The sequence below is a fragment of the Betta splendens genome, chromosome 5 (assembly GCF_900634795.4).
Source record: "Betta splendens chromosome 5, fBetSpl5.4, whole genome shotgun sequence".
NCBI lineage: Eukaryota > Metazoa > Chordata > Actinopteri > Anabantiformes > Osphronemidae > Betta > Betta splendens.
The window spans coordinates 15,962,726-15,978,851 of NC_040885.2; the positions used below are offsets into that span (position 1 = coordinate 15,962,726).

General features: G+C 44.4%; 1 protein-coding gene across 2 annotated transcripts; it reads left to right on the forward strand.

Annotated features, from left to right (window-relative positions):
- Positions 1 to 593: 593 nt before the first annotated feature.
- slc16a1a (solute carrier family 16 member 1a) lies at positions 594 to 16,055 on the forward strand. Of its 2 annotated transcripts, XM_029149772.3 has the most exons (6): positions 594 to 825; positions 3,068 to 3,112; positions 11,749 to 12,023; positions 14,086 to 14,229; positions 14,406 to 15,179; positions 15,274 to 16,055. In XM_029149772.3, the coding sequence occupies exons 3-6, from the start codon at positions 11,807 to 11,809 to the stop codon at positions 15,489 to 15,491; spliced, it is 1,353 nt and encodes a 450-aa protein (XP_029005605.1). In that variant the 5' UTR covers positions 594 to 825; positions 3,068 to 3,112; positions 11,749 to 11,806; the 3' UTR covers positions 15,492 to 16,055. The 2 variants fall into 2 exon arrangements, with proteins under 2 accessions (XP_029005605.1, XP_029005601.1); XM_029149768.3 differs by lacking the exons at positions 594 to 825; positions 3,068 to 3,112 and adding an exon at positions 5,917 to 9,213.
- The last annotated feature ends 71 nt before the right edge of the window (positions 16,056 to 16,126 follow it).

A 16,126-nucleotide genomic window follows, 5' to 3' on the forward strand; every position in this document is an offset into this window, starting at 1 on the left:
AAGGTAAGTTTCATAAGGGAAGAGTTTGTATCCCGGTGATTCACGAACCTCTCTTTTAATTGTGCTGCTGGGTTCCCAGTGTCTGCTTTGCTTTGGCATTTGAGCTCTGAATGAAACAAGCAGAAATTATGTAAGGTAAGCTCCCTCTTGGATTTGTGCACCCCAGACATTTGAAAGTGAGACTATTGTCATGTAGCTTTATTGTCAAAAGACAGCAGCTGATGAATATTTCATCCCCCCCGCCTTCCAAACCTTTCCTGCCTGCATACAGATGTTTGCCAGCTGCAGCCTGTGGAGTTCAATCTATGAGGGGTTTGGCTTGTTCACCGGAGCAGGTCAGACCAAAGCTGCACTTAATGCTGTGTTCGGCAGCTGTGATTCCTTTTTTTTAAATTATAGATTAAACAGTAAGTGATTTTATTCTGGAAAATTCCTCCAAAGAAGGTGAACAGACACAAAGAATCTGAATGTTTTATTTTATTGTTTGATTTAATAGGGTGGAATTGATTCTAGCGTTTTTAGGGACTTTAGCCGTTTGTCAACAGAATCTGGACTATGACCACCACAGGTTGTAGCAGCTCCAGTCCCACTGTGCGTTTGGCTCAGACAGTCCGTTGTGTGGGTGCTGGACATCATGGAGGTGCATTCACTGCTCCCCTGCTTGGCACAGCGGTGCTGTCGCCTCCTTCCCTGGAGGCCTCGGTGGCATTATGAGGAATGAGCACGGCTCCTCTCCAGCCGCTTGGCCTCCTGCAGAAAGGTTACCGCGAATCCACCCGGCACAGGCTGGAGAGGCTGCGGAGCAGGCCAGCCTTTTACAAGAAGGTGGGATTTGTTTATGTCGTTGTTTTTGCCAAATAAATCCTCGGGCTACGCGCCGCTGTCCCGTGTATCTTTCCTCTGATGAATATTGCATGGCTTTCAAGTTGCATGGCCAAGCAGCGCTGGTCCTTAATAAAATCACTGTGAAATGGTGAGGTAAATTATCCTCTAACTGCAGTGGCACCAATTAATTATTCATCAGGAGCTTTTCACGGCTCGGGCCTTACATACCTTCACCGACAAAGCCTGTGATGCTGAGGCATAATTAGCATTTAGAGAAAGTTCTGTAGGGCAGGAATAAAGGATTGTATGAAGCTGTCACGGGATGAGATGTATGAAATGCAAATGAAATTGTATTACAGGCATCTCCACTTTCTCAAGACTTTGTTTACACTTGGCTTGTCTGAAAATTACCATTTTTATTCCCTGAAAAATGCTATTAAGTTATTATGATGGATGCGCTTGTGTTGGGCCCGACTAGTGCTTTTTTAGCTGAAGAGGATGCACTGGTACAAATTGATACAGCAGCGTTTTGCCACATTCCGGCTCTTAATCAAATGCGGAGGGCTGCGACGTGGGGTGTAAGGAGTCGAGTGTTCAAATTAAACAGGGGATCGCTTCATATTGGAGTTTATATTACACCAACAACTTCAGCAGACGCTCCAACTTAAACAACTGCGTCACCCGCTCTAAATAGTCAACACACTGCGTTGCATGACAAGGCTCAAGGTTGTGCTCTGGCTGCACAATCCATTATTTTACTGGAGCACACGCAGCATTATTTATGCATCTCTGTGGGACGAGAGCTGCAGCCAAACCCCAGTATATTAATGGGAGAGCAGGCGCTGGTGCTTTTTATTTACAGCGACCAACGCGGTTGAAAACCCGGTGCATGTGCCGCGCGTCGAAGCGCCTGAGCGGAAGGTGCAGCTGCTTTGCATGGAGCAATTCGAAGTCAATTTTCCCGTCTTCTTCAAGCGGAAAATGAGCAGAGCGCAGATAAGATGCAGAAGTGCATCGTCAACTGTGTCGTATATCTGCTACGTGGTGGGAGACAGGGTTTCTACTGTACGCTATCAGCAGGGAACCTACTGCAACCTAAGTCTCCGCACTCACCTACACATCCCATATCTGGCACCGATTACGTTCTGTTGTGCCTTTATTAGGCTTCAGCCAGAATATATACTTACATCCTGCAGCTGACAGAGCTGTGTAGTTATGAAGTCATGGATAAATGGATTTGTGAAACCTGAGATGAATGCTCGCGATGCAGGCAAAGCATCGCAAAAGCACTAATGGATGCAGTGAAAGCCATAACTAGAATAAATGAGTCATTGACCTGAGCAGTCACACCATGATGGGATTTGAATTGTAAGAAGACAGAAAAGGTTTAAAACTACACAGCACTTGTAGGAGCAGGGAGATGGGGTGACATTTTTCAGCTAAGTTCACTTTTAATCCTCACTGGGAGCAGAGCTGTGAGGATGCAGCGGCATTGTTGTTTGATGGACTGCCATAAAAGTTACAGGCATTCAAACTGTGGATCCCTACAACTTTTTTTAATTACTGCCATGAACAGGAGGCCATGTCTAGTTTTGAATAGAATTCCTGAGGATTGTAGAAACACTGATCCTCATTTCTAAATATCTTCCAAAGACTATTCTTAACTCTGTTCCTAGGAATTGTCAGAAGAAAAATGGCCGTGTAACCACACATTTGCCTTCAACACAAAACATACAGGATTTATCATTAAAAGGATGTTGTATGTTATCATTTCCCCCAAAGCCCCAATCGGCCTGCAAGGTAAGAGGCATAACTCTAGGCTTAGTCTTAATCAAAATAGACCATGGTCCTTGTTTTTATACTGGAGAGAAGTAGCAGAGCATGAATCCAAAGTAAAAGAAATCCATAATGTGCTTAGAGCACAGTATAAAGAGGAGAACAAACACTAAATAAATAACGTGCAAAGATTAATCCATGTGTTTAAGACTGATATGATGTGTAACTAGAATTCAACAGGGCAAATTATTGAAATCTCCCCCGGTCGTTAAAGCTGTTTAAATTATGGTGCAGTGAGAGCTTTGTCCACCAGGGGTCCTCACTCAACGCGTTATCAAGTTCACGAGTCACCCTTTGCTTCCGCTCAGGAGCATCGCTGCTCCACAGAGGCCGAGGCGCTTTGCATGTGCGTGTCCTATATAACTCACCATGTTCATTACATTAACTTGTCACTTTCCACTTGCAGAGCACCTGAACTGGGCCCCGTGCGCCGGCCGCACAGGAGGTGAAGGTAATTAAGTGGATGCTCTTGTGCTGCTCATCACAGCCTCAGATGGAGCTCTGCCCCACAGAGTCTCCGGCTATAACATGCTCTTGTCTTTCAAATTTTATTACTCGACAAAGCTGCCATCTGGACGGTCTCAGAGTGCACATCTGACAGTGGTCCAAAATAGAAGCAGCTATAGAAAAGGTCAGACACAGAGGAAAGGTATCTGTGAGATGATTGTCTCCCGGCGTCCCACCACAGCGCTGACAGATTTAGTACAGATCTTTGATGTATCCTTGGCCCTATGGAGGAATCCGCTGTGGTCACAAATGAGGGTGTTCAATTTTAGCACTGGCAATAATAATACCATTAATGCCTGTAACCTCTGGATAATATGCTGTTCGTGTCCTTATGTACAGTAATTGAAGGGAACATTGTGAAATTGCTTCTTAAAAAGATTTGAGTTGGACCCGAGCCAGAGTAGGAACTCCACAAATAACGGCCGATAAATCTGCTGATGCTCGTTTTCTGGCGTCACAAATCGTCATGATTACCCCACTCTTCTATGTTTAGCGCGGGTGATTTGCTGCAGCTTGATCAGCCGCCCAGTCATTCAAAAATGGATCTGTCCCAGCCGCTATCCACGGAGGCACACTCAAGCTTGAAAACTCTGATCTATGGCGCTGCGGCAGGAATTGACCCTCATCGGATAAACCGCTCCAAATTGCCTGCCTGATATATGGCTGGCCCTTGTTACCGCTCTCCCCCCTGTCAATTTCCCCCATTCCCCTCAAGGTCAGCTCTCCGTGATGTTTGGACAAAGTAGCCGAGCAGCTCTCCTGCTGCTGCGCTGCAGCTCCGGCCCACGTGCCCCCGACTCGCTGCCCCCCGTGCTCCAATAATGACTGCAGCCACCTTGCTGCAGCACCACAGGGGTTGGAGGGGAACAAACACAGAACGCCTGGAATCAAGGAGGCGCGCGGTTTAGAAATGCTATGAAGGCCTGAAGGCAGTCACAGGCCTCCAGGACGCTGCTGACGGCTCAGCTCACATCCTCGCGCCTCTTGTCTCCGTCTTCCAAGGCAAGAGACCAGAGACGCTGCTTCAGAGCCTTCAGTAATTCACAGCGTTTCGCAAACGGCAGGATTTTACTTTAAAAGCCGTTCAGTTACGTTCTTGACTTGTTGACGTCACTATCGCGCTACCGCTCCACCCTTGCGTCCCTTTACGTGTTTTACTGGGCTGCAGATATGTTTTGTAAAGACGCTAAACTACACTAAAGCGTCTTTCACCCTCCAGAGTGTTTTCCTTCAAACATGTTCAGCCTTTTAGACTTCAAACCTAACTGCACATGAAATCCTTCTCTAATCCACCCTTTTGGGTTTCTGCCCTAAACATACAGCCTTAAATATGGAGATGCGAATAAAAATATATATGAATATAAAGGGAGCATGAGCGCAAGTAAATAAACACACAAACCAACGCGCCCGCTCAAAGTGGAGGGTCACGCGCACATGCTGCTCAGCAGACGTTTGCTCTCCAGCAAAACTGACTCTTCATTATCTTTGTTTGTTATCTATGTCTAGAGAAAAGGTTGATTGTGATGCAGGTTTCATGCTGCCTTTCATAAAAAGCATCCAACAGATGAAGCTTCCACAGTCTTAAAACATAAGTCCCTTAATGCTTTTACTTGTCCTCTGCCTTAAGTGTTGACCAGAACAAGCAGCACATGTCTCATCAGATGATGCGTCTATAGCCACAAGTGAGAAAAAGGTAAAGTTTTTAAATATGTATAAGAAGCTCATTTGCTTTTTGTTTTTCATACTCTTCATGAACAATCATTTAGCTGTTGTTTAAAGTGACCAGGAACCAGAATTCCAAAGAACCTGCGCTGCTTCTCCACAGTGGGACGTGTGTTGTGGGGTCCTCGCATCATTTCCTTAAACGCTTCTCCATCCAACAATGGGACCCCTGAGTTGACACAACATACGGCTCCACAGGTGCCTTATCTGTTTACACAGGAATCTTCTCTGCCGAGTGTTTGATGTGCGTCAAACATACAGTACAGTCTCCGAACTTATAGTATATTTTTGCCAAACAAATCTGAGCTCTGTGGTCAAACATTAATACGAAACTCCAGGAAATCAGTTAGTAAAACCAGGTGATACTTAACCTCATGATCCTCATGATGAAGTACATGATCCCTTATTTAGGAAGCAAAAAGCAATATTTCAATTATTTATGTAAAAATGTATTTTAGTAAAATTACAAGAGATCAAATTCAGACATATTTTCATACTAAATATTAATAGCTATAAAAATATTTGCAGCTAAAAACTTTTTCTACTTTATTTTGATATAAACAAAAAATTTCACTCCCATTCCATAATTACAGTAAATGTAATGTTTTAGGGTTTTTACAAGCCTTACATTTACATGTAACATCAACATCTGTATAACTTAAGTTGTCTATAAAAACATCTGGCGGCCGAACAGACTCGTCAAAGAAAGCAGAATGTGATGCATCCAGGGCTGAACATTCGCAGACATGCATGTTCAGCACTAGTTGTAATGACCTGAGGTTAATGCTCTCATGGCAGGAAGTAGTGTGCGGCCAGATATGCGTTATCACAAAGGAGTGCTTGAAGTGCTCCATAGGAGAATATGGAGCGATAGACAGGAAGGACGTGTCTCCACAGACAAAGGATCAAAACACAACTCATGTGACTGAACTATTTAAACAAAATAGAGGCTGTGGCGCTACAATCTCCCGACCATTCACCAGCCACTTAGTGACTCAGTGACGGCAGCGCGTGCGTCTCAGCATGCGATAACATTGAAAAGCGCTCTGGCCTGTAACAATGCATAAAAGAAATCCACGATGACTGTCAGCTGATGAAATGCCCCACACACGGTGCTGCTACTGCTCCGTCAAACTCTGCCCACTATCTACAAAATGACACCAGCTCTTCATCATCATCATCATCACCATCATCACCATCATCACCATCCTCATCATCGCATCAGTACCTTACATCTATGAAACAGGGCTTTGGTGCTGGTCCAGTTTGATCAGCTGCATCAGAGTCATAGTCTAGCAGTGTCAGTGTGTGGTTGCAGACAGAGGTCGCATCTTTTAACCACTGATGAGACCAGCGTCCTCTAAACATCCTTCCAGAGCGAGAGCTGGATGGTTGAAGTGTGAGTCTGCTTTGGGCTGAAGGATGCTGCCTGGTTCGGTCTCTGCCGTGTTTTTCCTGTTGCTACGGCCGTAAAACGAAACAGATGTTTTCCTCTTCGTGTGTAGCAGCTAATTGGCTTTTGCAGCGCGCTGCCCTCACCGTGACATTTGCTCTGTCTTAGTTCAGCGAGCCAGGATTTACTCCACTTCCATCTCTGCCCCCTCTGCCTGGGCGAGAGGAAATCGTCGCTGACCTTTGACCCGTGCGTTTCGATTCTGCGGCTCGATCGCATCCAACTAAGTCGAAACAGGGATCCGTGCACAGTTTATTTCATCCATGATTATGCAGCCGGTGTTTTGGTGAAATAGCAAACTTTGCTCGCCATTTGTTTACTGTGCGTCAGATTGAATTTACGTAGTAATGTCTGAGTAAAAAGAAGAGTCACACGCCGGCGAGGTGGCAAACGGCAAAGCCTCGCATTTGAAAACAAGGCAGCTCCTCGGAAAATGAGTCACAGTGATGAACAAAGGAAGTGCAGCGCTGCGTGTTGACTGAGAATGTCCTAGTTGGACGGAGAGCGTATACCGCTCATGCTGCAGCTTATTGTATTGTACAGGAGCTGTGTTACACATAGCTGAACTAATCAATTTTAATCCCTCTGAAATGCTGTAAGGATTCTTACTGCAGTGGTTCTGAGCCGTGGTGCAGGTCAGGCCTCGGTTCTGGGAGAAAGGAACTCTGAATTAAGGATGAATAATAATTATGCAACGTTCTACACTCTTCTCTGTCCCTTCCACTCATCACGCACCTCTATCACCCACAGCCGACTACTTCACACATCTGGACATCTCTTATTGGCCAGATGTGCCAATGAAATCATCAGCCGTCTTTTGTTTCTACTCTTGTCGTTGCCACCTTTGCTGGTCCTGTACAGCCCTACTTACACCATCATCCAGCTTTGTGCGCTGCCTTTGAGTGTGTCGCACGGTTCACCTTATTCTAAACATACTGTGATTCGGCTTTTACTCCTGCTTTTACTGCACCTATTAAAAGACAAATGTAATCAGATAAACTGAGCCGAACACTGTCCGCTGTATAAAAGCAGTGTGAGACGGTGGAGAACACTGGCTATGCAGCATGAACTGAGCATTTATACTGTACAACAGTGTTAGAGAACACTCACTATATAAATACCTACATTATACAGTCGCCAGGACCAAAAGTAGTTATTAATCTGGATAAAAACAGTGTCTAACATAGAAACTACAGGTCAGTTCAATTACTGGCCTCTTTGTTCCTTCACTTCCTGCTGACGCCTCTTGTGCGGCTCTTGCCAGTTGCAATCTAGAAACAATACTCAGCGGCTGCTGTAGCAATCCATAGAACCAGTTGCAGCCTGATTAGTAAACAAACCCCTTGGAACACGTGCCCTAATGCAAGAAACCTCTGTGCTTCCTGACTGTTTACACAAAAGGATTAGAGCCACTAATTCCCAGGCCAACGGCAGGTCCCTCACGTAGGCCACAGACACCTCCACGTTACGGGATGTGGCTGGAGGGAGAAGGGGCATTGTCTGGCTCGCTGAGAGGGATCGACTCCACGGATCAGCTGCATGACCGGAAGTGTTGTTTCTCCAGAGGGATCGTTTAGTGAGACAAAGATGGAGACGGGGCGGCTCCGAGCCCCACAGTTCACACGAAGGATGCGGTCAGAGACACGAGGCTCCGTTCATCCAACAGACGCTTTGAGCTGCGTGCTAGTTCAACATGCTAATGTCCTAACACTGACTGTGATTAAACACAAATGCAAATATGTCCTAAGATCTGCTTTCCTTAGGATCTCTGGAATCGGTTAATTAGATACGGTAGATCGATCGCACTGATGACTCTGCCAGTTCTGCGAGTGGCGACCTGGAGTTTAGACTGGTTTTTCGCCATCAAAGGCCGGTGGGGGCCAAGGTGTGTGCATGCATGGGAGCGATAGGGACCCGCTGAGCACAAAGGAAAGTGTCTTTGTCCACTCCTATATTTCATGCTTTGTGAATAAATGCCAAACCCAAGTCAAAGCACTTTTTGTATTTCATTGTATTTTACAAAAATCTTGAATGGGGCACAAAAATGAGAGCAATGACATAAAGCAACAAGACAAAGAAGTAATGTTTCAAGAACGTCAAGTGTTCGAGAGCAGTCTTGAAGTACAAGCTGTTTCAATAACCTCAGTACTCGAGTATTTCCTTTCCCAAGCCTTATTCAGATTTATTAATGTGTCCTCGGAGTTTAGGAGAAAGGCTCAGACAGAAGTCTTTCTCCCGCGTGTTCGGGGTTAACAATGTCGCTTGTTCAACACATTGTACTTCTTGGAATTAAATCTTCTATAATAATATCCAATCGAATAGCACTGATAACGCTTGATGCAGGAAGCAAGCGTGTCAGAAAGCATCTTATCTCTTAGCGCGCAGACGGCACCTCACATCCTCTTAGGCGACACACGCTGCAGAAACAGCCCGTGACTTATTCCAACCTCGTGTGTGAGCTCAGCACATGACAGAGGGGAGGAGACTGCGTTGTCGGGGCCCAGCAGTGAGCCTCCCGCAGCCAATAAGAGCCTGACTGACCCCACCGCTTAGCACCACAGCGTCCCCGTCGTCCAGCTGTTTGATCCGGGCGCCGGGTAACTTTAACTTTTCAGCTTCACTTTAGTCACTGGAAGCCGATGAAGTGGGGCTGCGGAGCCACTGGCGACTCCTGGACTGTCACAGTGGATACAGACCCACAGATCACTTCTGGAGCGTCCGTGAGCCGTGTGCGGTGATTCCTTTTTTCTTTCATGCATATTCAGAGGCGCTCAGTCACATCCAATGATGTCTGCGGCGTGCTAACGTGCCTCCGAGAGCGCCGCTGATCTGCCGAGCTCCTCTGGTCGCGTTCGAGAGCTCCTGCCAAGGTAAGATGTTTGACACAGACACAGGCAAAGAATTACCTGCACAAGAAGTTGATTCATGAAAGACGTCTCACTGTCTGCACAGTTTCCCCCCATGCAGATATTTACCATCCTGTATTCATTTAGAATTTACTCCTATAATTTGAGGGTCAGACGAGGCCCAGAACAAATTACCCAACCATGTAAACTGCTGTGTTCATTAGCTGCCTGAGTCCAGACAGCGAGTGCAACAAGAGGAGCAGGAGCTCGTCTGGCTCTCTGTGAGGGAGGTCTAGACATGGGGCACTTGAACGCAGCGCTTGGATAATGCAGCAGCTATTTCAGTGCGAACAAGCGCTAATCATCAAAGGATCCGCGTTATGCAAAGTTTTTCCAAGAAAGGTTTTCTGTTTGACATTTCTGCTTCTCATCCAGTGTCTCTGTGCTGAGCCCAGCCTGCTGTGAGCTGTTGCCCACTTCAGCTGCTTTATTTAGGCACCTCTGACCATTTCTCTTCGTTTCCTTCTCCCGGCTGGAATAAATGAATTGATTTAGTAATATTCACTGGATTATTTTTAGATCCAAGCGATCCATCATTAGTATGAATTCATCAATGTTATTCATTACTTCTGCAGTTCTAACGTTGTATCTGGAGATATGTCCATCTTAACTCCTACCTCCATTAGTCATTTAATGTCAACTGCTGAATTTTTTTATTTATAGAAACCCAGTGGCTGCTCTCTGCTCCCTGTACAGAGCATTTCTCCGGCCCACTGCCCCGACAGGATCTGAGACATTGCTTTGTAGATGTGTAGTGACTATTTTCAGTCAACAATATTCCTTTAAACATTTGTTTGTTTTCATGGCTGCGAAGGTGACAGACGTGAGGCGAAATCCAGAGCATTGTTTAATTTATCACACGCTCAGCTGGCAAAGTAATCCACACATTCACACCTGAATGTACTGTAGTAAACCCAATGTAAAATCCAACTAGTAACTAGAAAAACAGTTTACCGGACTTTGAGTATAATACAGTAACACAAACAGAAATGTTTGTTGTTCCACTGATTTAACCTGAGGGTTTAACCTTGGGATTTTACCGTAAAGCCAGAAAAAGAGAAACAATGCTTGATACAGGCTGGATTGCTCAATAACTTGCCTAGTAAAAAAAACAAAAACATAAATTCTGCAAAGGAATTACTTTAGATATTTTTAGCAGTTTAGTGTGTTTCTTCTCAGATTGGCACGAATAAATAATCAGTCTCATGTCTGCATGTTCAGTCACAGCTGCAGATTAGATGCTTAGCCTGGCTTAGAACAAATACAGGAGGCCACAACGTTGGAACTTCACCACAACCTCCAAATCTAGTTTTAACAACTGTGTGCACGTAACATTTATGGTTACAAACAAATAAGCTGCATAATGTTTAGGGTTTGTTTTAGTACAGAGCAATTAATTTTAAGAAACCAAATGCCAAACATGATCTAAACACAGTCAGTATATAAAGGAACACTTTATGTGTAAATGTGCCTGCTTCATTTACTATACATTTGTCATTTTAATAAAAAACATTGAAATTAAAATTGACCCACGATGTCTCTGAATATTAAGATTCTCCACCATCTATTGAATTTGTGGAGTAATGCAGAAGACACATTTACAGCTGCATAGCAGCATCTAAAATCCCAGCTCAATAACAAAAGTGCAAAAAGTGCACATTAAATATTCAATACTTGCTGCGCACTAGTGGCTAATCCAATAAGTTTTGAAAGCGCTAAACCAATTCATCAACCAAATCAAGTCGTCCTCGGCTGAAAAACACTATATCACCCACTCCTGAGCACAGCGCTGACTTATTGAGCTGTGTAAATTCAACTTGTGTTCATGGTTTGATCAATGTTCTCTCCTGATAGTCTCCCCTGTGTAAACAATACAGTAAGCTGTTTGACTCTGCAGATGAACTCTTATTCATCACCTCTAAAGGGAGACTGTGGGAGCTCGGCGAATACACACACACACACACACACACACACACACACACACACACACACACACACACACACACAAAGCAGCTCTGAGCGTAGCGCTTCCAGAAATGGCATCCTTAATCCTAAAGTCTGTCACCAGTTATAGAAATAATTGCAGGCAGATCTGATTGCTTTAACGGCAGAGTCGTAATTAAAGGTCAGAACACGCGGTGACAGTTAACCAAGCAGAGTTAGGAGTTAAAAGGCCAGTTTGGCCTGTTAGAGTGTGAGAGATGAGAAAGCACAGGTCGTGGGCATTAAACTGACTCACAAGGAGATGAAGGTTAATGCTGTAGTGCAGCACTCAGCATCAGAACGATCTACTTAGCAGCTGATGTAAGATCTCATTGGCACCATATTAAAAAATACAGCTTGTTATTGCATTTAGCTTCTTCTGTTGGAGTTGAACTTACAAACATTTAACGCCAGCTTTAATATTAATAGGATTGCTATAAAATTAACTTGAGTATAACTTTTGCTAAAATCCCAACAGTCACGGAGTAATGTGCTGCGCTGCTCTCGCCTGAACAGATCCCGACTGCAGAGGGTTCTAAAGCTGAAGAGGAGGAGAGGAGTTTGCTGAGCAAAAATGGCCCCTGCTGTCGGCGGTCCTCAAGGCTACACACCACCTGAGGGTGGCTGGGGCTGGATGGTGGTGGCTGGCGCCTTCATCTCCATCGGCTTCTCCTACGCCTTCCCCAAGTCCATCACCGTGTTCTTCAAAGAGATCGAGGTGATCTTCAACGTGAGCAGCAGTCAGGTGTCCTGGATCTCCTCCATCATGCTGGCCGTCATGTATGGCGGAGGTGAGCGACCCGCCGGGCATCTGCTTGTCGGCACTTGACATTTTGCACATCCAGAAGATTTATGGATCCGATCAATGTCTGACTCTTAGCGCAACAGTAAAAGATTAATTCCTGCGGTGTTCATTTAAAAGCGAATCCATGGCTGGTTTGCTCAAACACAGGCTTACAAATGTGGTGTCACTGCGTCCGGCATCCACAAAGAAGCCGCAGAATCGCACTGTGGCTCAAATCAAACATTTCCTACTGCGCTGAAACAATACTGCAACTCCGTCCATTGAAGTGTTGTTTATGAAAGTGGAATATTATCTGTCTTTGGAGAAGATGAAGGCGTTTTACTCTCATATATCCCCTTATTGTTCTCCCTTGTGTTTTCAGAGCACAGGCCCAACAGGGGCTTGGTTGTGGTTGTGTTCCTGCAGGGATGAGATGAATGAGGCGGCGGTTGATGTCACAAAGGTCTGGTCATTCTTCGGATGATGATAAGCCTCTATTCATGCCTGTGATATTCAACACAGAGAGAATGGGGTTCAAAGGAGCTCTCCTTGTCCCTCAAGACCGTCTGTCCTGAAATCAAAACACCGCAGGTCTCTTTAATGTGTGATAAAATGATGACACTCACATATTTTGTAATCTCATCACAAGTTTCCGGAAAGTTGCTCTCGTGCGACAAAGTACTTGGCGTCGAGCAAAATGTCACAACCAAGTTAAGCCCTTATTGCTGGTTAAGAGAAGAACCACTTTCCCCTGTGAAGGAGTCAGAGCTGCTTATTGTTCAGCAACACTTACCTCTGTAAGCAGCTGCTGAGTGACATATGACGGCTAAAGCTCATATTGAGTTACACTATGACAGTGTTTTGTGGTTTTGTGTTTCACAGCACATAAAGCATTAGCCTTAAATGTGCTCATCTCCTGTAGGTAGTAAAAAAGGCATTGCAATGTTAATTATTGCATGTGTTTAGCAATAAATATATACATGCATATGGAAGCAAGCAGCAGGGTAATTAGAAATATGTCAGTCGGTGCACTTAGTGGATGGAGGCTGTCAGTGTCTGTGTGCTGAACATTCTGAGCACATCAGCAGTGGAAGTTCATTAACAATCCCGTGTTGCGTACCTCTGTACTCCTTCAATTTTTGATTCATTACATTCATAATCTTCTACATTGGTTTGTCACCAACCTTTTTATCCTAAGCAGCTCTTCTTGCGGGGCGGAAGGAAAGAACTCATTGTTGGTGTGGAGGCTGCCTGCATTACAATTTAAAAACCCTTTGTCTTGCGCCGCGCCGGCAAATGAGTGTGGACAACCTCTAAACAAAAACTGTCAGTTTCTATTTGGCTGCACTGGATGGTGCAGGGATTTGGCAGGGAGGCAGAAGTGTCTTCCATGTGGATCCTCATATTCATTTAGTCCAGTTGTTTTAGGCTATAGGTGGAGATGATCATTTCCGACCTCAATCCTCTTCGTACTTTAGTCATTTGTTTACAAGTCATAGTTATTTTTCTTAAATCGATGTTGAATCCAGAGTGCAGGCGTAATATTAAGTTGATTTGCCGTTGCCTCGTTCTGTCTGTCTTCCCAATGTAACGTGCGAAAAGATGCCAGAAGAATTCAGGAGCTATTTTAACCCCAACCACACTCCAATGTTTGCACCCTCCTCCTCCTCCTCCTCCTCCACCCACGAGCACACAGATCCCCCACCGACCTGTCAGGAGTGAGGTTCCTCCAATAATCGCTTCAAATGTGTTTGGAGTGCATTTAAGGAGAATTCACAAACAAATTATTCCTCTGTCAATTTTTACGAATCTCTAAACCAAATGAATTATTATTTCATTACAGCTATCATGGTTTTTCTGACAGATCGCGTTATTAATGCCACGAGAACACATCTACTGCAGTGCAGCACTGACAAAAATGATTGCTGAAGTTGTTTGACTCTGCTGATCCCCAGCTGAGGCACCAGAGCCCTCTGGTGGCTAAATGCACGGCCGTGTGATCAGGATTGGACACGAATAAAAATCTTATATGTGCTTTGTGTGTTTTTGCATTGTTCCGTCCTCCTTAGGTCCAATCAGCAGCATCCTGGTTAATAAATATGGAAGTCGTCCAGTTATGATGGCTGGAGGATGTCTGTCTGGATGTGGCCTTGTTGCTGCCTCTTTCTGCAATACTGTTGAAGCATTGTACTTCTGTATTGGTGTAGTGGGAGGTACTGTGCCTAATTTTAACTTTCTGTATTTTTAAGTTTGATCATGACTCACAGCATTTCTTATTAACTATGAACTGGTGCCATCTGGTGGTACTGAATAGAAAAAACACAAACTCCTGTTTCACTATTTTTACCCACGAATTTAACAAAAATCCTGTTTGCGTTGATTCTTTCAGGTTTGGGATTGGCATTCAACCTGAACCCGGCCCTCACTATGATCGGAAAGTACTTTTACAAGAAGCGACCTATCGCTAATGGCATCGCCATGGCTGGCAGCCCTGTCTTTCTCTCCACCCTGGCCCCTCTAAACACCTGGTTCTTTGACAAGTTTGGCTGGAGGGGGAGCTTCCTAATCCTCGGTGGCCTGTTGTTTAATTGCTGCATTGCCGGTTCCCTCATGCGGCCCATAGGACCAAAACCCAAGCCTGTGGAAAAGACCTCTGAGAGGAGGACGGCAATGCAGACCATCAACAGCTTCATTGACCTCTCCTTATTCAAGCACCGGGGCTTTTTACTTTACATTGTGGGCAATGTTATCATGTTTTTTGGCCTTTTTGCACCACTGGTGTTCCTTAGTAACTATGCGAAAAGCAAAGACATCCCTAAGGAGAAGGCCGCTTTCCTACTGTCTATTCTGGCCTTTGTTGACATGTTCGCCCGACCGTCAATGGGCATCGTGGCGAACACCAAATGGGTTCGGCCCAGAATACAGTACTTCTTTGCTGCCTCGGTGTTGTACAACGGTGTGTGTCATGTGCTTGCTCCAATTTCAGTCGACTACACAGGCTTCATTATTTATGCCATCTTCTTTGGGTTTGCCTTCGGCTGGCTGAGCTCAGTGCTCTTTGAAACCTTAATGGACCTGGTGGGAACTTCTCGCTTCTCCAGCGCTGTTGGCCTGGTCACTATTGTGGAGTGTGGCCCTGTATTGTTAGGGCCGCCCCTGCTTGGTAAGTACATTACATCATACTGTATGTGAACATGTGCCCATTAATTTGTTTTTCACTATTATTAATTTTGCTCATTTGCTTTTTCTCTTCACAGGGAAGTTCAAAGACATCTATAATGATTACAAGTACACGTACCAAGGCTGTGGAATCCTCCTCATCGTGTCCAGTGTCTTCCTGTTCGCTGGGATGGGCCTCAACTATCATCTGATCGACAAAGAGAAGAAAGAGGAGGAGAGACGCAGCAGGGTGGGAGGCAGAGAACAGAGGAGTAACAAAGACAACGCAGCAGAGGCCACAGAGGACACCGTCTAGCACTCTGTAGAGCACCCCCCAGTATAATGCTGACGCTTGGGTAAAACACACTTGATAAACATTCGTCTGTCTCACTGACACCACAGAAATCCTAGTCTTACTTATATTGCCATATAAAATACTTATTTGCTTATTAAAGCCATTTAAACAAATGATAAATCTACAAACATACAGTACCTCTAATATTCATATAAGAACATGTATATGTATATTGGTCATATTTAGTTTTGCTTAGCTCTTTATATTCTAATATTTTAACAGGACAGCGTTCTCAATTTTAGTTAGTGTTACTGTTCATTTATTGTGACATTTTATTTGGTATTTTAACCTTAAATAATCTATGAATAGATTACCAGGGAACATATTCAGTGCCAAGCTTTATTATTATTTCACACAGTAGAAAAGTGTAATTCTGTATTTACTTGTTGTAATAATGGAAATGACTTATTCTGCCAGTTTTTCACAATTGTGTCAACAATATGACATTATGGCAATCTGATACTTTATATAAAATGTGAATATGAAATGTGGAAATAAAAAAACTGTCCTTGGACAAAAAGAAAATTTGTCTGTATTCGTATGTATGTGGATTTTATTCACTTATTATTAGTTAATCGTCTCCACGGTGTTGAATC

Coding starts and splice junctions, on each gene's coding strand:
- slc16a1a (XM_029149772.3), top strand. CDS start 11,807: ATGGCCCCTGCTGTCGGCGGTCCTCAAGGCTACACACCACCTGAGGGT. Junction 14,230..14,405: donor CTGTATTGGTGTAGTGGGAG/GTACTGTGCCTA, acceptor TGATTCTTTCAG/GTTTGGGATTGGCATTCAAC. Junction 15,180..15,273: donor GTTAGGGCCGCCCCTGCTTG/GTAAGTACATTA, acceptor TTCTCTTCACAG/GGAAGTTCAAAGACATCTAT.